General features: G+C 37.4%; 4 protein-coding genes across 4 annotated transcripts in view; 2 read left to right on the top strand and 2 right to left on the bottom strand.

The window, feature by feature from the left end:
- Nucleotides 1-2,355, top strand: part of LOC134648707 (inositol hexakisphosphate and diphosphoinositol-pentakisphosphate kinase) — a 46,064-nt gene extending 43,709 nt beyond the window's left edge. Inside the window, exons 28-29 of the mRNA XM_063503216.1 lie at nt 880-983; nt 1,277-2,355. Of these exons, the coding sequence (XP_063359286.1) occupies nt 880-983; nt 1,277-1,825 (653 nt within the window). The 3' untranslated portion in view covers nt 1,826-2,355. The remainder of the gene's footprint in view (nt 1-879; nt 984-1,276) is intronic.
- A 21-nt stretch (nt 2,356-2,376) lies between these two features.
- Nucleotides 2,377-4,373, bottom strand: LOC134648697 (ADP-ribosylation factor-like protein 6-interacting protein 1). Its single transcript, XM_063503205.1, has 3 exons — nt 4,211-4,373; nt 3,487-3,858; nt 2,377-2,760 (listed from the first exon to the last, which is right to left on the bottom strand). Exons 1-3 carry the CDS (start codon nt 4,235-4,237, stop codon nt 2,569-2,571), a joined length of 591 nt encoding a protein of 196 aa, XP_063359275.1. The 5' UTR covers nt 4,238-4,373; the 3' UTR covers nt 2,377-2,568.
- Nucleotides 4,374-6,295: 1,922 nt separating this feature from the next.
- On the bottom strand, nt 6,296-8,713 carry LOC134648701 (fatty acid-binding protein homolog 7-like). The gene is made up of 4 exons (XM_063503211.1): nt 8,577-8,713; nt 8,323-8,492; nt 6,761-6,871; nt 6,296-6,359 (listed from the first exon to the last, which is right to left on the bottom strand). Exons 1-4 carry the CDS (start codon nt 8,644-8,646, stop codon nt 6,303-6,305), a joined length of 408 nt encoding a protein of 135 aa, XP_063359281.1. The 5' UTR covers nt 8,647-8,713; the 3' UTR covers nt 6,296-6,302.
- Nucleotides 8,714-17,577: 8,864 nt separating this feature from the next.
- LOC134648708 (uncharacterized) overlaps nt 17,578-20,580 on the top strand; it is a 139,025-nt gene continuing 136,022 nt past the window's right edge. The window contains exon 1 of the mRNA XM_063503217.1: nt 17,578-17,980. Within this exon, the coding sequence (XP_063359287.1) occupies nt 17,811-17,980 (170 nt within the window). The 5' untranslated portion in view covers nt 17,578-17,810. The remainder of the gene's footprint in view (nt 17,981-20,580) is intronic.

Here is a 20,580-nt window from a genome sequence, read left to right as displayed (position 1 = left end):
TCCGCATGCATTTCAACCTTTTCAAGCTAAGGGCGCGCTTAAACTTTGTCGCCTGTCTATTTCGACAGTAAACAGATTTACGTAATTCGTACAGTCGAGTTCCAGTGCCATGGGACTTTCGACTGTCATAACTCATAAGGCAGTCTTCATAGTGTAAACGTACCCTAAAAATCATAGCTAGTCTTCCTACATTTTTATAAACTAGTATTTTATAATTTGAAAACTTTTCTAAAAAAAAATGGCTTTGGGTCCTATTTGTTGCATGAAACTACTTTTCAATGTTGTGATGAGATTTAGATTGCATGCACTGATTGTGGCTACCTAGATACATGTATTGTTTCATAATATCATGAGATCAGGGATAATAATGAATAAAAATGCCATTGCACGAATTATTAAATATATACACCTAAACTACGTATGTATAAAAAAAATTAAGTACATACATGTGTAGATTCGCTTGAGAATTTTAAAATAAAATATTGAGCAAGAATTAGTTTAAAAAAAAAGGCAAATTTCATATCACTACTAACAAATTGTTCGATGAAGAATAGGTTGTACGTCCATTAGGTATCAATCATAATTATCATACTTTCTTCGTTGATCGCCTGGATTCGTCTACAATGGGGCCACCATGTACAAGTAGTTTCGTACGTTGACCTATTTCTGATCACAGTCACTCGCACAAAATAATATTGCTGCCGCTCATTTTAGTCCGTCTAACATGTAAAAACCACGTATGAAATTCTTAGTAATCGACGGCCGCATAAAAAAAGTTGTAGATAGTATTGTTATTATGATTATATTACTAATAATATTAGGTATATATTTGGTAGCAACAGTAACCGCAGTGTATCTAACCGGGTGTTATGTGTAAAGGTTCTTCTGTTAGCGGGGACGTGACTCCCGTGTCACTCGCCTCGGAGCTGGAGTTCAACAGCAACGAGGCCACGGCCGGCTCCATCACCGACCACGACCTCATGGTGAGACTGCGTAAACTAATGTGTGCTGTGACTTATTGTTAGTTCATGTTAGCAAGAAGGGTTGTTATTGCATGGAGCTATTGTTTATCGGCTGAGTTTTCGAAGGGAAGTTGAATTTTCGAAGGGAAGTTGAGTTTGCTACCCCACAACCTAGTATATATCTTTCCACTTATCCTTGTAGTAAAACATAAATAATCTATGGGACCGAATTGTAATTGATAGGAGTGTATTTATTTAAAAATAACTCTAACAGAAGAGGCAACCAATGTCAACATGTGAATTTGATATTACAGAGTGCAGAAGGCGAGGAGGACGAGGAGACGCTCTCGATGGACCCGCACAGCAGCTCGCCGCTGCGCTTCATTAGGAACGACCTCACGCACCCCGCGCACAAGGGCGACAACTGCCGCGCCTCCACCAGCCACGCGCCCAACCTCACCGCCGACTTGCACAAGTCCAAGGACAACATCGATAGCATTAACATTAATATAGATAGCGAAAAGAATAACAAATACACGAAAGTAGACTCCTCGCACTATTTAAGCAACCTAATCTCGCTAAACGACACTGGCAAGAACAAGAACAAGAAGAATGAACTAATGAATAATGGGAGCAGAAGATATAGCGACAGTAGCGCGCAGAAAAGCAACGCTGCAGGAGCTGTGACGGGCAGCCGGTTCACGACGACGTTAGTCGCCGAAGACTTGTTGCGACCGAGCACATCCAAGGAGAGTAAGTCCAATAACAACTTGCCTAACGTCCCACCAGAGGTCACCGCGCCCGCAGTCACCAAAGCTAACAATGCTGCCATCAAGCCTGGCTTCACGATCACAGACGATTAATGTTACACTACACCTATCTTAGTGTTTACAATGTGCACCATGCTTTTTCAGAATTACATGTTATAGTTTAAGATGAATTGTGATATTGTTAGAAAACACTAATAGTGTGCAAGCTGCCAGGTAGGCTGTTAAGTAGCTTTTTTTTATTAAACAAATTGTCCACTATCAATCACTCATTTACATATATGTATAACTCATTGATAAGTTCAAATGCACAGATTCAATGCAAATATTTCATACATGCTTTTGCTAGGACTGCTTGCACAAAATAAATCAGATGTATTTAATTTTATGTAGTTAAATGCTATATGCAATACAGTTTTTTAATAGTGTATAAACATTTTCAGATAATGAACAGCATCTAGAATCACCAAACTGCCAGGAATAGACAATTGTATTAGAATTTTAGAATTCATTTCATACATGCATCCTTATCATTATGTTATAATTGAATATACAACAAACATACTTAGTGAAACTAATAGGAAATAAAGTCTTTATGAGGAAATATATTAACTTATATATAAATATTGGTCGAGTTTATTTTATACTTCCTGACACCCATAACAATAACAGGGAATGCAAAGTAAAAATAATAACCGGAACATAGTCCCAACAATCGACCAAAATATATCACACAGTAATCATACACTAAAATTTAAAGCTCAAATAGAATAAGCTAAGCTTAAATTTGTAATGACCAGACACATCACATTGCATTAAAAGCTAGTTTGACTGGTTGTCTACTCTGGCTTAAGATACTTGGTTTTGGGTCCCATGTTGACCATGGAGAGCAGCATGTTGAAGATGCCTCGGTGCTGGATGCCGGGCCACAGCAGCAGGCCGATGGACAGGATGTACAGCAGCAGCACATTGTTGATGGCGGAGGAGATCCAGCCCAGTGTGCACAGCAAGCACATGGATATTATGTAGTACTGAAATAAATAAAAAAAATTGTTATGTAATTTTATTAGATTGGCTTGGGTTGGGTGGTACTTCAAAGTTAACTTGAGGGTAGAAAATTAGAAATCCTATAGTTACTACAACCACAGAACAAATAATAGTACTAAGTACAGAAGACTCACTCTCTAACAAAACGCGTCTGTCACGATCAGCACAGATATGGCCGCTAGGTGGCGACAGCGCCACGCGCGGCTTATGGCTTTCCCCAAAATTGGGGCCGAACGGATGTACTTTTAGCTATCTGTGCAAAGCGGCGAAATCGCGGAGTGAGACACGCCTGCTACAACTCATTGTCTGACAGACTCTTTTAACAGGTATGTCCATTTGAATTTCATGTGATTGGCAGAAAGTTATTATTCCAACAACTCTAAATGATGTATGCCACCACTTATCATATTCATTAAATATTTCTACTTATATTCTGCAAAGTCACACTAAATTCGATTACTGTAGGTACACTAGTAATTGAATAAGACACAAAATTTTATATTAAAGAAAAAAATGGAAAAATTACGCTTCCGGCAGGACTTGAACCCGCAATCCGTGCGTTAGCTCTGCCAATTGAGCTACAAAATATATTTTTAGTTATAAGATACAAAATATTTTTATTACAATACACACTACTTATAGAATGAAGTACAATTTTGTATAATAGATACTTGTGTCATTCATCTCTATTGAAATTCTTTCCAACTTACCAGAATGGGACTGGTCTCCCGGAATGAAAAGAATAATTGAACATGGTTCAGAATCTTGTTCAAGTCCCTCACAATAGCCTTGCAGATGTCTTCAAACAACTTCTCCTTCTGTCCAGTCCACGCGCTGGGGCCGTATAGAGATGTGCATATGATGGGAACTATGAAATCCACAAAGTTAAGGAAAATTCCCACAATTGCGAATGTGGTCAGGAAGTTTGAATCCATGAGCCAGATGAAAAAGTATAGGAAACTGAGTACTCCGACTATAGCAGCAGGGTACCATTGCTGTTCCCACAAGATTATTGATCTCATTGGCAGCAGGGCCATACGCCACCCTTCTAGCAATCTTTTGAGTTTCTTCACTTGCTGTTCCTAAAAATAAAGCTTGTATGAAAATTGTTGGGAAAAAATTACATATGGTTTCTTACAAGCAATATCTTATCAAATTAAAACTAGAAATGTTTTTTGGGTTAGAAACATTTAGATCTTTGAACTTTTCTCTTGGAGGAGGGAATTATTGTAATAAAACAAATGCTTGAGGCATAAAAACAATGTTCCATCTGACCCGACTATTAACTGCTTGAACAAAAATTCGACCTCGAAACTTGAATAAGATAAATCCAAAGGGCTCCATACGATACGACGATATTCTAAAATCTAAACAAGCTATGGTAACTGAAAATACTAATTAGTACGAATTGTTTTAATTATAAATATTACGCACCTGATCTTGGGAGATGATATCTGCCATTTTCTCTTAGTTCTTAATATGCAGTTATCACTATTAAGAAGGTATAATATTGATGTATACCAATGCGCAAATCCTAATTAATTTTAGCAAAACGAACAAAGACTGATAAGAAATTAGACAGTGCTAATGCGTTTCGATTTTAGCGACAGCCAAGCGACAGCGACAGAATATTTTCGGTTTTAGCCGTCCGTATTCAAAACAATGACTCGACCAATACAATCACATCATGGGCTTCACTCCGAAGTTTGTTATCTCCATCACATCTCCATCATCAATCGTGTATAGCTGCATCACTCTCGTTTCTCATATAAAAGAAAGAGATGCAACAGGAATTTAGGCAAATAAGTCGCATGTTTTTATGTTGGCCATACTGAAATTACACTACGTTTAATTATAGCCGGTCAACCAAATCTTGTCAGTAAAAAAAGGCGCGAAATTCAAATTTTCTATGGGACGATATCCCTTCGCGCCTACATTTTTCAAATTTGCCGCCTTTTTCTGCTATCAAGATCTGGTTGACCAAGTATAGTTATTTTATTATTCCAGTGAGTCTTATCTTGTCTGTGACTGCGCCATGATGTCATGTTTGGGGCTGCCATTGTGCAATAATTTTACCCAAATTTGAGATATTATATATTACGATTCAGAAAAAAAATAAAAAATTGTCGTCCTATATAATTATTAGAGATGTCTCTAATAGTGGTTTTGGCCGAATACCGAATATTCGGCATGACAAGCGAACATTTTGAGTCACAATTTTATGAAAACTGATCGCCAACAAAGCTCAACGTTAGATAAGATATAGTTTTGTTGAATTGAGTCAAACAAATCAGACTCATGATAAAAATAAAATGTTATTAACCAACAAATACTCAAAAAATGGTCTTCGTATATAACAACTTTCCAGGAACACATTCTAAATATACCTATATAGTTATTTTTATTGTGCAATTTTTCTTTTTAAGTAGGTGCAACAGATATTCGGTATTCGGCCGAATACCGAATATTCGGCAAAGTGGCCGAATAGGCCAAATACCGAATAGTTGCCGAATATTCGTGGCATCTCTAATAATTATACTACTCTTTGATAAAAACTATACATTAAATTGTCCAATTTCCAAAAGTTATTTCATCCAAAATACATACCTAAAATGAAATAATCCTTTCATACCTACTGCGTTTTTATGGTTCCTTAGTCAACTAGGATGGTCTCAATACTCTCAATAGTATACGTACATAGTATTAAGAGCGTTAAACAAGAACTTGCGAACGAGTGTGAACAGAAACAAACATGAAGTGTTGTTTAAACATTTATGATTTAAAATTTTCATTTCATTTTTATTAACATTTTAAGTTGGCATATGTAAAAAACAGTAAAAATATAAAAAAAAGTGTCTAACAATAAAATAATGTTACTCGAAGTAATCTTGTGTAGAGTCTGTGCGGAAAGAGAAGAGTCGTAGATTGTATTGGATCCCATACATATCACGACTCTTCTCTTTCCGCACAGACTCTATTACATATTTCATTAAATTAATTTATGAAATATTTTTATAAATATGAAAATATACAGGGACTGTCGATTATATAAAGCTAAGTTAAATAAGTGCATTCGTGTGATATTATGATTAAATACTAAATAACAATTTATTCAATTATTTGCCAACACTTGTAAAAACTTGTAAAGTGCACTTAACTCGTGTGGAATTTAAGTCATACCTTCTAGAGTGGAATATACACAGATACGCGTGACTCCCATAATACAATAGTTAATTCCATTTCGTATTTTTCAAACATGATTAGAATTTTTTATTACCATCCTCAATTGATTAAGCTATTCACATGGCAGAACAACCTTAGTATAAACTATAGCTTACATCTGGAATGCTTAGGAATCATTATAACTTTTTAAGTTAATTTTTGCAATGAAGGAGAAATCTATTTATAATTTGTGCTTAAAAATAGCTATAATATCTATAAGTACATATTTATGAGTCAGGGTCAAAAAAAATATCAGTGCGTATGCACAATAATATGTAGTATGGTTCATTTTTCCCTGTATTAATCAGTTAATTCTTTTGAAGTACCTCTTCCCAGGCTTTGCGTTGTCATGTGTCAGTGTCTAAAACAAAAAAAAAAACATTATTACACGGATCGGATTTATTTTTCGGCTACAATTATATATCAGATTATGATAGCTTATATCAATAATTATATTACATACGTATGTATTATTCATGTTATCAGCCCTATCGCATCGTGAATAAACGCGCGTATTTCGATAACGTCTCTAGTATCTATATTCTAAATTTTTTTCTTTATAATCTGCCGTGCATTTCCTAATACATAGACTAATAAGACGAATAGGTATGTAGAGTCTGTCTAAGCTAACTTTGCACGAACTTGAATAGAACAGCTAGGACCTCATTTTGAAAATTTCAACAATCACACTTTTTCATTATACCTGAAGACGGAGACAAAAAAGAACTCTCAGAATATAAAATTTCTTGCGTAGGTACTTACAATAATGCATTCATCATCAGTGAAGAGGTAGTGGCGTCCACATTTTGTACCGTTTTCAGGGATCACTGAATTCGTCTGAACTTCATGATCGTTTACAATAATGGTTACACTCTGAAAAAAAAAAAACATGAGAGAAACCTCTGTTTTATTCGATACGATTAGCAGTACGATAATAAAATTAGTCGACGCAACAAGTTTATTACTTAGCTAAATTAATTAATTTTCAATTATACTGCCGTCGTTTTATCGTATTTCAAACTAGAAACATTCAATAAGTAACCCACTTGGGGTTGGAGTTGGGTTTGGGGGGTTAATCTTTACTTTATGGACCGTCGATTTTTGGGGTGGGGAGGGGGGGAGGGGGGAGGGGGGGGAGAGGGCTACCCCCCAGTCCAACCCCCATGGCGCGGAACCCCATGGTTATGGAGATATCCATGGTTAAAGTTTGTATGGAATTACTATGAAATAAGGGATTACAGCAAAATTTGAAGGGGGAGGGGGTGAGGGGTGAGGGGGGGCGCGCTTCGCCCGAAGGCCCGCTTCGTCGCCCCTGAGGTCGCGAGCTGACGAGACCATAGCTCGCTTGTGGACGTCGCCGGCTCGCTACGCTCGCCACCTCCCCCCCCTGCACTTCGCTATTTGGTCTCGGTCGCTCGCTGACCTCGGGGCTACTCCGCGAGCCTTCGACCTCAGCGGTGAAGCTGTTGGATCTGGGGGTAGCTCCGGCGCTGCGGAAGAGCAGCCCTTCCGCCCTCGCGTGACAAAGCACGCTCACTGCACTCGGCTCCGCAGCTTCGGCTTACTGGTCGCCTTCGGCGACCAGCCTCAGCCGCTCGCCTCGCTCGTTCCCGCGCTCCGTCACGGCGGGCGAGGGCTGCCCTCCCTCCGCGCCTCCGTTTTTGGAATTGCTCTCTAGGGGTAGGACAGACAAGCCCACGTGGATAGTGGGGTGCTCTGATTCGGTTTTTAGTGACCTTGAGATTCTGGTGACCAAAGATTTCGGCGACCTTGAGATTCTGGTGACCTTGAGATTCTGGGGATAAAAAATTTGGTGACCTTGAGATTTTGGTGACCATAAATTTCGTGACCTTGAGATTTTGGTGACCTTGAGGATGGTGGTGTGGTATAAAAGGTAATATAAATGAACACAAAACAGCACCTTTCGACATCTGCTATGACATTACTCCTTTATTTCATAGTAATTTCATACAAACTTTAACCATGGATATCTCCATAACCATGGGGTTCCGCGCCATGGGGGTTGGACTGGGGGGTAGGCCTTTGCACCCCCCCATACCCAACACTCCCTCCAAATCGACGGTCCATAAAGTAAAGATTAGCCGTTTGGGGTTTGGTAATTGGGGTTTGGGGTTTTGGTTTGACCTCACTGCCCCGAGCTGGAACTAAGACGGAAGTGCTGCCTGCACTCTGTTGCTAAGTCAATGTATCTTAAAAGAGGATTTTTTTTAACAAAACTGAAAATATGTATTCTACGACAAAAAAAACCGCTAGCCAGTTTAGTTAGGTTTTGAAATAAATAATCGTCCGATAGTGTCAGTTACCTTAATTGAAGTATTCGGCATGTTCTCAACATATTCTTCACCTAATTTAAATTTATATTCAGTTGTTCTCAATAAGGAAGAATTTTTAACTGTCATAGTTTCTCCTTCTAAGGTAATTTCCATAACAGGAGATGACATAGACATCATTTTTCGTCCCATATATGGTACACCTATAAAATATCAATATTATATTTAGAGATGATTAAGTTTTAAACTACCATAAAATTATACAAAATTACTCATTTTGTACATACCGACTGCTGTGAAATATTCATCAATATCTTCATTTTTGTAATGCTGATATTTTCCAGCGATCGACGGCATTTTGTTAGCGCTTGTTTGTTTTTAGACACGTAAAGCAGCGAAATAACAAGCCACCTGTACGGCCCGGTTATAATTTTATTACTGTCTTTATCATAAGATAAGATTCGTAGTGAACAACAAAGCGGTCAACCAACTGAAACGAAAGCGGTATGAAACGTCACACAATAAATGTTGCCAGTTGATTTTTATGAAATCCCCCAAAAAGAATGGACGGTACATCTCGCTCACACAAACGAGGCTATGCTCGAGTGCGAATGAGTTAAGTGCATGAATCTTGTATTTTAAAAAGCGTTTAGACTCTCGCGCGAGCCACGAGCCGAACCGCGAGCCGCGCCACGAAACGTGAGTGTAAACGGTGGGCTCGTGGCTCGTCGAGCTAATATAATTTAAACACTAACGGCACGGCATAAGGTTTATAACCGAATGACAAGCCGAATGCGAGTGTGTCGAGGCGAGCCACGAGACGCGCCGCGAGCCGAGCCGCGAGCAGAGCAGCGAGTCTAAACGGCTATATAACTGGATATGGCATGATGGGTGGGGGAAATGAGCGAACGGGATAGTCTTATGTATCTTTCAGCAGGAGTAGCAGCGAAAGCGCTATTATTGTTTGTCCTTGTCAGTCTCACTTTTTTTTTTATTCCCCACCATAAATTAGTATGGGTTATGGTGGGCAACAAATAAATTCGACCAAAAATTATGTGCTCAGACAACGTTTAGCGGAAACCCAAGAAAAATACGATGATCTAGAAAAAAACAGTAATTGTACAAGAGGGTCTACTGATAATGAAGATATGGAAATATTAACGCCACTTAAACAGAAAATAAAGAAAAAAGAGGAAGAGAATCTATCACTGGCAATGCGAATTGAGGACCTGGAAGCTGAAAATAAACAGTTATTTGAAACAATGAAGAATCCTGAGTCATCTGCTAACGAATTCATTCAAAATATAAATAAAATTAGTAAACTCGAAGGAGATATTATTTGCTACAAAAATAAGATAAAGAAACTTACTCGTAGATTAAGCAAGATAATAACAGATTACCAAAACCTAAAAAGTATTCAGGAGATATCGAAAGCAAATAAAGTTTCACTACACAGATTACAAAGATCAATACAACTCTTGCAAAGAAATACTCAGGATATTAAGAAGAGGATAGTTTGTGAAAATACCATAACAAACAAACATACCATAGACCACCCTACCCAAACTATTGACGACACTACACAGGCGTCCTTGGACACAAATGACAATATCCCTTCAAATATCCAGGAGAAACCGAATCTTTTATTAGTCTCTGATTTTCATGGAACTGAATTAATCTCTATATTATCCAGAATAAGGAAAAGTGATTACAATTTCACAGCGGATGTAATCAATTTGGGAACAACTGATAGAGTTCTACAAGACTTAAAGGAGAAGGTCAAATTGTATACTCGAAAGGATTGTGTAGTAATCATGTGTGGAGGAAGCGACTACAGTATATACTCACCATTTCAAACTACTGCTATCATTGAAGAAACTGTTAAATCTCTTTCTCATTGTAATGTTATTGTATGCCACATTCCAAGCAGCATCGATGAGAATGCTTTTGAATTTAACTCCTTTGTTAGTAAAGTCAATAGACTTTTGCATGATCGCCTGCTAAAATATGATTTTGCGTTTGTGCAAAATGTTGACCGCAACCTTTCGCTTGTTGATTATAAAAATGATGGCTATAAATTGAAAATGACTGGCAAATTTAAACTTGCTACATCAATAAATACAGCTCTTAAACAAATTAATGAACGTTTTTATAATGGACTGTCTTTTTTATGAGTAATGTTAGTTCGAATACTTGTGTAGATAAATATAAATTGCGTAAACTTTTCCTAATGCACCTGAATGTTAATAGGCTACGTAACAAATTACTTAGCTTAGAATCTTTTATTGAACTAGACATAAGTGAGAAACCTCATATTATCTTCTTGACAGAAACATGGCTAGAACCTGATGAATACGTTTCGATCCACCTACCAGGATACATAGTTGCCACTCAGTCATCACGAATTTGTACAAAAGGAGGAGGCACAATCATTTTCATCCGGTCAGATATTGCTGACCGCTACAAAGTGGTAGATGTTAAACCTTACTTGCGTGAAAAAGTATTTGAACTTTCTTCAATTATCCTGGAAATAACTCCTAACTACAAATTCTGCCTGACAGTATTATATAGATGCCCTAATTCTAATATAAAGGATTTCATGGTTATTCTGGAAAATTACCTAAATAAGATGAATTTACGTAATATGGTTATTGCTGGTGATTTTAATATAAATTTCGGAAATTTAAATGACAATAAAACTAAAGCATTGCTGCAGTTATTATTAGAACATAACATTAAGCCAACTATAACAGATTCGACTAGGACCACAGTGAATTCTTCTACTACAGTGGATAATATTCTTATAAACTGTGAACATTACTCTGACGCACACGTTATTCCATGCTCGTTTTCTGATCATGACGTCCAACACCTAACGCTTAGTTTTCCAGCCAGCTATGATTCTAGTAAACCAAAAGTTATACAAAAGAGAATCTTCCATGCCGAATCAATTCAAGCATTTCAAGACGATTTTAAAAACATTGATTGGGACTTACAGTTTGCAAATACGGATTGTAATGAAAAGCTTGAAATATTTTACAGTTCATTTAATCTCTTGGCTGCCAAACACTTCCCTTATAAAACAATTGTGTGTGCACAAAAGCCTAAAAAGTGGCTCACTAAGGGAATAAAAAAATCTAGTCGTTATAAAAGAAAGCTACTTATACTGTCACGAAAAAATAAAGATGAAGCTTTTCGTTCCTATTTCAAATTATATAAAAGAACTTTCAAGAAAGTACTGGTTACTGCTAGGAAAAATCACACAAAGAAAACAATTTCTAGAGCTAAAAATAAATCAAAGGCAATTTGGAATTTAGTAAGAGAAAACACAGGTAAATGCAAGACAAATGACAAGATTTCCCTCAAAATAGATAATGACATGATTAATGATGACAAAACGGTTGCAAACTACTTTAATAATTTCTTTGTTAGTGTCGGCGAAAGCACAACAAAAGTTGATGAGTCTAATTTCATGACATTGCTTAAAAAACGGGGCACTAGTTGCAATCGATCGATATTCTTGACGCCAATCATTGAGCCTGAAGTTGTTCGTATTGTCAAAAATCTTAAAAGTACATATTCGACAGGACCAGATAATTTAGATACCAATATAATTAAAATGAACATTGATGTGTTATGTATACCTTTGTGCATCATCTTTAATGATTGTTTACTTAATGGAACCTTCCCCGATCTATTCAAAAAAGCAAAAGTTGTTGTAATTCATAAAAAGGGAAGCAAAACCGATATGAACAATTTCAGACCCATATCTCTGTTGCCAATTCTTGCCAAAGTATTTGAAAAATGCATAGCCACAAGAATACAATCTCATTTTGAAAACCATGACCTTTTTACCTCGCATCAATACGGCTTTAGGAGAAATAGAAACACGTTGGCGGCAGTGAGTAAATTGGTAACAGAAGTTATGACGAACCTTAATACAGGACTTACGTGTGGGGGTATCTTCTGTGATCTCACCAAGGCCTTTGACTGCGTTGATCACGAAACACTCCTAAGTAAACTCGATTTCTACGGGGTACGTGGCATTGCTCTGGCCTTGCTGAGATCATACCTGTCCAACCGGTGCCAATATGTACAACTAAATAATATTTCAAATGAAGCTGCAATAAGATCCGATGAGAAATATGTTAAATATGGAGTTCCACAAGGATCAGTGCTAGGGCCGTTACTATTTATAATATTCATAAATGATCTGCCTGATATGTTAAACTATGGCACTCCATATCTCTACGCTGACGATACAAGTGTTATTTTAAGTGCAACGTCCGTTGAAGATTTAAATGTACACATGCAAAATTCCTGGACGCAGCTTACTAGATGGTTTGCAGCCAACGGATTGAAAATGAACTGCAGTAAAAGTTTTTATATGGCATTTCGTAGGAGCACAACAAGTCCTGATTTTGACTGTGATATCCCAATCAGTAAAGCAAAATGTGTGCAATTCCTAGGCGTAGATCTTGATCCGTACTTGAGGTGGCATGATCAAATCGATAAGATTAATATAAAATTAGCGGGGGCTTGTTATGCTATGAAAACCCTAATGAACATTGCAAGCAAGGAAGTCTTACTAACTATGTACTTTTCATACTTCGAAAGCATAATTAGATATTGCATTGAGGTCTGGGGAAACGGGACTAATACAAATTCACTTCTGCTTAAGCAAAAGAAAGCCCTAAGAATAGTCGAAGGATGCCGTACTATACCTGAGTCGCACCGTAGTATATTTATAAATAACAAAATATTGACTGTGATTTCTATGTACCTATACAGAATATGTGTTTATGTGTTCAACAACAAACACTTGTACGCGGAACAGGGTGCGACCATCAATAATTACAAACTGCGAAATAGAAATAGGTTACTCTTAAATGAATCACATTATGTAAATTTTGACAAAAGCTTAAATAATACGGCTATAAGAGTTTACAATTTATTGACCGACGAAATTAAAGATATAAAAGATTTTAAAACTTTTGACAAAACAGTTAAAGAATATTTTTTGAGGCGTCCTTTCTATTCCATAAATGAATACTATGATAAGTTTTTTGACCAATGTACCTGACATCTCTGTAATGCTATTCTATTAAATTAATGTTTTATTATATATTTGTAATCTGATATCTTCACTCTCTCTATTGACTTATTATTATTATTTTGGACATAGTATTCATTTTTATTTTTTATTTTTTATATTTTTTTTTTTTTATTACTGTTAAACCTATCTGCCTTAGTTTAAGTTATGTCGTAGAAGTTGTATTTGACCATTGTACCTGACATTTGACTTAGTATTATTGTTTTATTTTTTCTGTTTGACTTATGTATAGCTGTGTGTTTTATTATTTCTGTTTTATGTATTGTTGCGATCTCTGTGTTTTTAAAAATTGTATTTGCATGCATTTCTGTGTTTTTTATGCAAATAAATGATGAATATGAATATGAATATGAATCATAGCGTCGCAGTGCCTATGTTTTGTCCCTCACGGAGGCACGCGTATACCACTTCTATAGGATCCTACCTTCTATGGTTAAGTGTGTGGCTGTTTTGACAGGTTCGTTTGTTTATCCAATTGACATTGACAGTTCAGAGTTCACGCTCAAAATGCTATGATAATGCTATAATATGATGACTATGTTTGCTAGAAATGCTCGAATAAAATGTTGGAAGCTGAAGAAAATAATGCACGAACAATATTGGATTATTTAAATGAAGACTGCTGGCGCGCCGTCTTACATTATGTGCCCCTCCGGAACATCATAACGAGCGAGCGAGTATGTCGACGGTGGCAGAAAGTAATGCTGGTATACTTGCAAGGAGTCCGGGTTAATATCACATTTGAAGAGGAAAATAATAATAATACTCATCCTAATGCCTCTTGTGTGAAACTATTGAAATATAGATATCCGTCATTTGTGACCTGGACCAACAAACTAGGCACATCTGTTGTTGCTACTTACTGCCATGATCAAGAGGGTTTCAAAATGGTTAGAGCTAACTGCCCCAATATAGAAGCTCTAACTTTGCTTCACATGACAATGAGAAAAGCTAACCAAAACCAATTAATCTCACATGACCTAAATGAAGACTTAAAGTGTCTGAGAAAACTTTGTTTCCATGCATGTCCTGTCTCAGATGATTGTGTCAGACAATTCATATCTGATAAAGCCTTAGAAGAATTGGAATTCTATGATTGTGATGAAGTGACTGGTGAATGTTTTAACACCATAAAGGCATCAAATTTAAAATCCCTTGTCTTCAGTAGCTGCCAAAGTTTGAAGTCTCAACAAGTGCTCTCATTTATCAACCAACTTAGTAAGCTGACAAAGCTTGAACTCTTTGATGTACCTCGAGAAATATGTAGACAAATTCAATTGGTACTGAATAAGATGCCCAATTTACAGTGCTTAAAAATATGTGGTTGGGGTGGAACAACAAATCAGTCTTATTTACTATCTTCAGAGCCTCTCTCGCAACTCACGTGTCTAAAGCATCTAAGTACAGACTTGAAAGTGACAGATGATGTTGTGGAAGCGGTAACCCGGTCCTGCAAGGAATTGCTAATCCTAGACTTTGCTGACTGTGAAGTTCTAAGTTCACAAGCCATAGAAGCGATTTGCCGCAACTGTGGGACACATATCACTGAGCTTGGGCTTCATGGCTTTTCCTACCTAGGAGATGATGATGTTGTGGCTCTCATTCGTGGTTGTCCTGAGCTCACATTGCTCACCTTGGGTGGGACATACCAGCTTACTCCTGCGCTGCCTCCACGCGCTGCGGCCGCACGGCAACAAGTGCGTCCAGGGCGCTGTCTGCGCCTTGACGTAATTGATACTAATTTGTGTGACCCATATTACTTGGAGTCTGTAGAGGATGAATATAGAGAGTTTCAGGAAGCATATGAAGACCTCATTTTGGAGCTTAATTGAGGATAGGTCACACATTATTATGGGGGGGGACTGACCTCACCTAAACTTTTCAATTTGTATATCGATGCCTTGATCGGCGAGCTCAGCAGTACACGTGTGGGCTGTCATATAGATAGGGTATGCTTCAATAACATAAGCTATGCCGATGACATGGTACTGTTGAGCCCGTCGGTCGGTGGTCTGAGATTGCTTATTGAGAGGTGTGAGTCATATGCCCTAGCGCATAACCTTAAATATAATGTAAGCAAGAGCGAGTATATGGTCTTCAAAGCGGGAAGCAAGTGCCCATCACACATCCCACACATTTGTTTGAATGGCATGCAACTGAAAAGGGTTACCTCTTTTAAATACCTTGGGCACTTGGTAACCGACGATTTCTGCGATGACGCTGATATCGAGAGGGAGCGGAGGGCCTTGGCCGTGAGGGCCAATATGATAGCTCGCAGGTTCAGCCGGTGTACAGCGCAAGTAAAAATAACATTATTTCGAGCGTTCTGTACATCGCTGTACACCTGCAGCCTGTGGACTCGATACACGCAAAGGGCTTTTAACGCGATGCGCGTACAATATAATGACGCGTTCAGGGTACTGTTGCGGCTGCCTCGGTACTGCAGTGCGTCCGGCATGTTCGCTGATGCTCATGTGGACGGTTTCCACGCGACACTGCGCAAGCGCTGCGCCGCGACGCTCCGCAGGGTGCGCGACAGCCGCCACAGTCTCCTGGCCGTCGTGGCTGGCAGGTGGGACAGTGGCCTGATAAGGCACTGGTCCTCTCTGCATTTATCTTTAGTACCTAAGATAGTTATTTAAGTTTATTTTAAGTTAACCTTAGCTATAAGTATTAAATTTAGATTAAGATGTACTAACAAAATATGGACCATGTTTGTCTGAATTAAATGCATTTTATTTTATTTTATTTTATTTATTTTTATTATGATATTATGACACTGGTCACAATTGTTAAGAAATTGACGTTATCTAGTAAGTACAAAAATTATGATGAAAAAATGTATGTATAGAAGTGCTTATTGTTTACTTCTCTGGTTTTTAAATAAATTAAATATAATATATGACTCATGAAAATGCCTTTATCTTCAGAAAATGGATGGGCCATCCATTCTTTCCCAGTATGCGGAACCACCACTTTGGTTGCACAGTTGCACAACTTGCACACTAAAACAGTGAAGTTAAGTTTTTTGATAAGAAGCCTGGAGTGATTTACAAATCAAAGGTTTTCTCATATAAGAAAAATTATGAAATGTGAAATGTCTGTCCTGTTTTATCATGTATTCACAAAGATAGTTACCTATATGATAAACAGGGTGTATGGTACATCGTTTGCCAAATTAAAGTGGCAGATGGGATAGGTTGAGTCAAGGTTGAGTCCAAGTTGAGTCATTTGCAATTTGTTATCTTCTCATTTTGATTTTTTTTATTTTTAGATATCGTAGATATATAGCAAATGGCCAAGCCAAAGAGAATATACCAATGCGTTAAGGCCCCAGTACACAATGGGCCAGCGTGGGCCATTCTGGGGGACGCATTTATGCGTTAGAGGGAGCAAGTGATATTGCTATCTCATTCTACCGCATGGCTGCGTCTCTTGGACTGGTCGGCGATGGCCCATTGTGTACGGGGCCTTTAATCTGTCAGCTCCCAGTGGCTATCAGCTCTCCTATACATTACAATACTCTTTGGGCTCATATATGAGCCAGAACGCTTATGGGTGACGTCGAAATGCGCAAATGGCCATCAAATGGCTTAAACCTATAGTTGGTCAAACCAATTTGTCAGTAAATAGGAACAAAAAAAACTATACTCATCCTTTTCTATTGGGTGCTAGTGTAAGACAAAGATAGTATGATTCTCTCTGTTTATGTTTGAAATGAGACAGTCCTTTGACACACTATATCTGCAATTTTTATTTGGCAGACGATATAGCTGGTCAACCAAATCTTGTCAGTAAAAAAATTCAAATTTTCTATGGGACGATATCTCTTCGCGCCTACATTTTTTTAAATTTGCCGCCTTTTTGTACTGACAAGATCTGCTTGACCAGCTATAGTACCAAACACTCGTGTCTCTATTTTATACGCGGATTAGAGAGTTTAAACCGGCTATAATCCGCCTATTAAATATTAAATATAACAATAATTATTTGTTTTTCCCGGCATACAATTAAATTTCCTTTCTTTAATACAGGTAATAAAACATCGCACTTACTTATAATATAAAATGTATACAAAATAAAAGATATCGTATCATGTCTGTGTTGTGGTAAGCATTGCGTTTTATACAGAAAGTAAAAACGCCTGTGCAGTTGGGTGTTTACGAAGCGGACGACCGACGGACAGACATAATGAAATTGAAAATTGATGTGTGTACTATGACGTGATGTGACCGAAACGAATGTTTTGATTTTTATAAAAACTTGTACAATAGTAACAACCATTCATTATTATTCTGTGTTATTTAGCTTTAAGTGAAAAAGTAGTTTTCTATTGCTTGCTAACAAGGGATTGTTGATCGATTGTGTGATAATAGTTTATTCTGTTGACCTAATTAGTTTTTTGAAAATGGGTGATAAAGAAGATTATTTGACAACGTACCGGGTGTTTTTTGAAAACTTTGCGGCGACAGTAAATCCTGAGGACCAGCTCCCTGTGAATATCGCGGGCTATACCATCACGGAGAGCGAGCTGCCGGGCGAAGTATTGTACTGGACCACCCAGTATCTATCAGAGAAGTAAGTACTCATTCCACCATCTCTGATCATTGATGATGATAAAAACATTAAAAGTACCTCAGTATTAGGTTAATAGACACACCACATACACACAAAAACATATAAGTTCCTAGGAATTTCTTATTAGTAAGAATAAGAAATTGTTTTAAATTTTCAAACTATGTACTTAATAATATTTAGAAACAGTTGTAGTTTCTACATTGATTTTTTGACTTGGAGTATGCTGTGTCATTGTGATACTACCTTCACTAACCAAAAAATCAGAATTGTTAAGGAAGGAATTTAACCTTATATTTGTACTTATTTTTTATTAATATACCTTTTAGCACCAACTATATTATATTGCTACCAACTGTTTACAGTGTACAGTGTAAGGGCTAATTTAATATAGTTTTCATTAATTTTTGATGATTCCCTTGTGGTATGATTTCCTTCAAATTGATGTATTGTCAAATTTTACAATTTGGATTTTGTTTTAATTTGTGGATTACTGTATTCAGTGTTACAATGGAAACAAATATTAAATAATAATATAATACACTTGTGAACATTGAGGTATATATGTCGTAGTCAAATTGTATAATCCGCCGTATTACATTACGGCTAGCCGTTTTACAAAACAGGGGCGTTTTGAAATGCGGCGGTTCGACGATTAGCCGGATTGTCATTGCGATACGTTCTTCAATAAGGCGGCCTACGTTTAGCCGCATCGTATCTACTATTTAGATTGTAGAGTGACCATTGTTTCGGTCGCCTACGTAACCGGAGGTTGACAATGTTTGCAATTTAATTTATTTTTACCATGGTCCCACCGCACTACATGTGTTTCTTTTCCAAAACATTTCCTTCACAACTTGAATAGACGGAGCCCCGCAAGCGGGGCTCCTATTTCTGGGCGATTTGCCCTTCGGGCATCTGAAGCTACCTAACGAACCTAACCTACTTACCTACCTACGCTTTTTTCCCCAAAGTGTAATGTTTTCACGGACGTCTCACTTAATCAATAGCTAGGTAGGTTAGGTTCGTTAGTTAGCTTCAGATGCCCGAGGGGCAAACCGCTCAGAAATAGGAGCCCCGCGAAGCGGGGCTCCGTCTAGTTAAGTTGCGAAGAAAATGTTTTTTGAAAAGAAATAGTCCGACGAACTCCAGATTTGATGGACACCCCAGCGTTTTTCATAGTTTGTTGTTGTTATGTCAGGCAGCGCCACGAGTGTTAAAAATGGGAACTAAAAACTGTCAAAGCGGCGGCTAATGACTCGCTGTATTACATTACGGCTAGCCGTCTTGAAGAACGTATGGCGCCGAATACATTCCGACGGATTTTCATTCAGCCGCATTCAATCCGGCTAATCGTCGAACCGCCGCATTTCAAAACGCCCCTGTTTTGTAAAACGGCTAGCCGTAATGTAATACGGCGGATTATACAATCCGACTGCGACATATACAAGAGACGACATCTCGAACAAAATGTTTCCGCACCTCAGAGAAGTGCATGCACTTCTTTGCTTTTAGTATGTCACCGACCACTGACGAGATGCCACACGTGTACAGAAAAAAAAAAAAAAATTAAAACTTAAAAAATGCCTTCGTGCGTGTTAAAAAGTTGCAACAATAGCACAAGAAAATATAATAAAAGGGATGGGATAACATTTCACGTAAGCAATGGAATAACTGTTGATTTACTATTATTTAGTTTTCAAAGTAAATGTTTGGTCGTAGAAAAAGTATTCTTCGTCTTTATTAACAATTTTCGGCTTCGCATGCATGCATGCACTTCTCTGAGGTGCGGAAACATTTTGTTCGAGATGTCGTCTCTTGTATATACCTCAATGCTTGTGAATGATGAACTTGGGGTCATTCACCTTGAAAATTACTTTAAAGGGCTTGCTTGCTTGCCTTGTTGTAACAGGTGCAATCCAAATATTTCTTACACAAACAAGTGAGACAAATTAAACAGTAAAACAATGGCTTTGTATTTGCATGATTCTTTTATACATTTTTTATTTGTATGTTTTTAAGCTTTAATGTATAACTCCCATGAGACCTAAACATATTGAATCAAATGTCAAACAAGTCCCAGTCATCTTGTCAATCATCATAATCAATCGTAATTTGATAAAATCTAGTTCTACGTCTTTGTAATAACAAAACTTCCCTGAGACACAGACATATTAAATGTATTAAAGACGGGTCACTCACATATTTTAAGTCTAAAATGCTCGACCGAGAAGTGTCATCAGGAGCTTGCTTTAACGCAATAGTTCTATGTCTCCATGTATTTTAAGTTATTTTGGTAGAATTATAATAAATATTTGGGGACAATCTTACACAGATCAACCTAGCCCCAAACTAGGCAAAGTATGTCTATAGGCACTAGTTGACAATATATATATATGTATATATAGATAAATACATACTTAGATACATAAATAACATCCATAACTCAGAAACAAATATTTGTAATACACACACATAAATAAATGTCCTTACCGGGATTCAAACCCGGGACCCCAGCTTCACATGCAGAGCCACTATCAACTATAGGAGGCTGTTAATGTTAATGATAATTTTGTTTTAGTTTAAATATTAGTTTAGATATT

The sequence above is a fragment of the Cydia amplana genome, chromosome 6, assembly GCF_948474715.1.
Source record: "Cydia amplana chromosome 6, ilCydAmpl1.1, whole genome shotgun sequence".
Taxonomy (NCBI): domain Eukaryota; kingdom Metazoa; phylum Arthropoda; class Insecta; order Lepidoptera; family Tortricidae; genus Cydia; species Cydia amplana.
This window is presented reverse-complemented; position numbering and strand designations above follow the sequence as displayed.

Bases quoted from the DNA above. Each gene is read 5' to 3' on its own strand.
- LOC134648701 (XM_063503211.1), bottom strand. From the start codon at position 8,646: ATGCCGTCGATCGCTGGAAAATATCAGCATTACAAAAATGAAGATATT. The intron at 8,493-8,576 runs GTATGTACAAAA...GATATTTTATAG, and splicing joins TGAATATTTCACAGCAGTCG to GTGTACCATATATGGGACGA. The intron at 6,360-6,760 runs GTAAGTACCTAC...TTTTTGTTTTAG, and splicing joins CTGATGATGAATGCATTATT to ACACTGACACATGACAACGC.
- LOC134648697 (XM_063503205.1), bottom strand. From the start codon at position 4,237: ATGGCAGATATCATCTCCCAAGATCAG. The intron at 3,859-4,210 runs GTGCGTAATATT...CTTTATTTTTAG, and splicing joins ATATCATCTCCCAAGATCAG to GAACAGCAAGTGAAGAAACT. The intron at 2,761-3,486 runs GTAAGTTGGAAA...TATTTATTTCAG, and splicing joins GGGAGACCAGTCCCATTCTG to TACTACATAATATCCATGTG.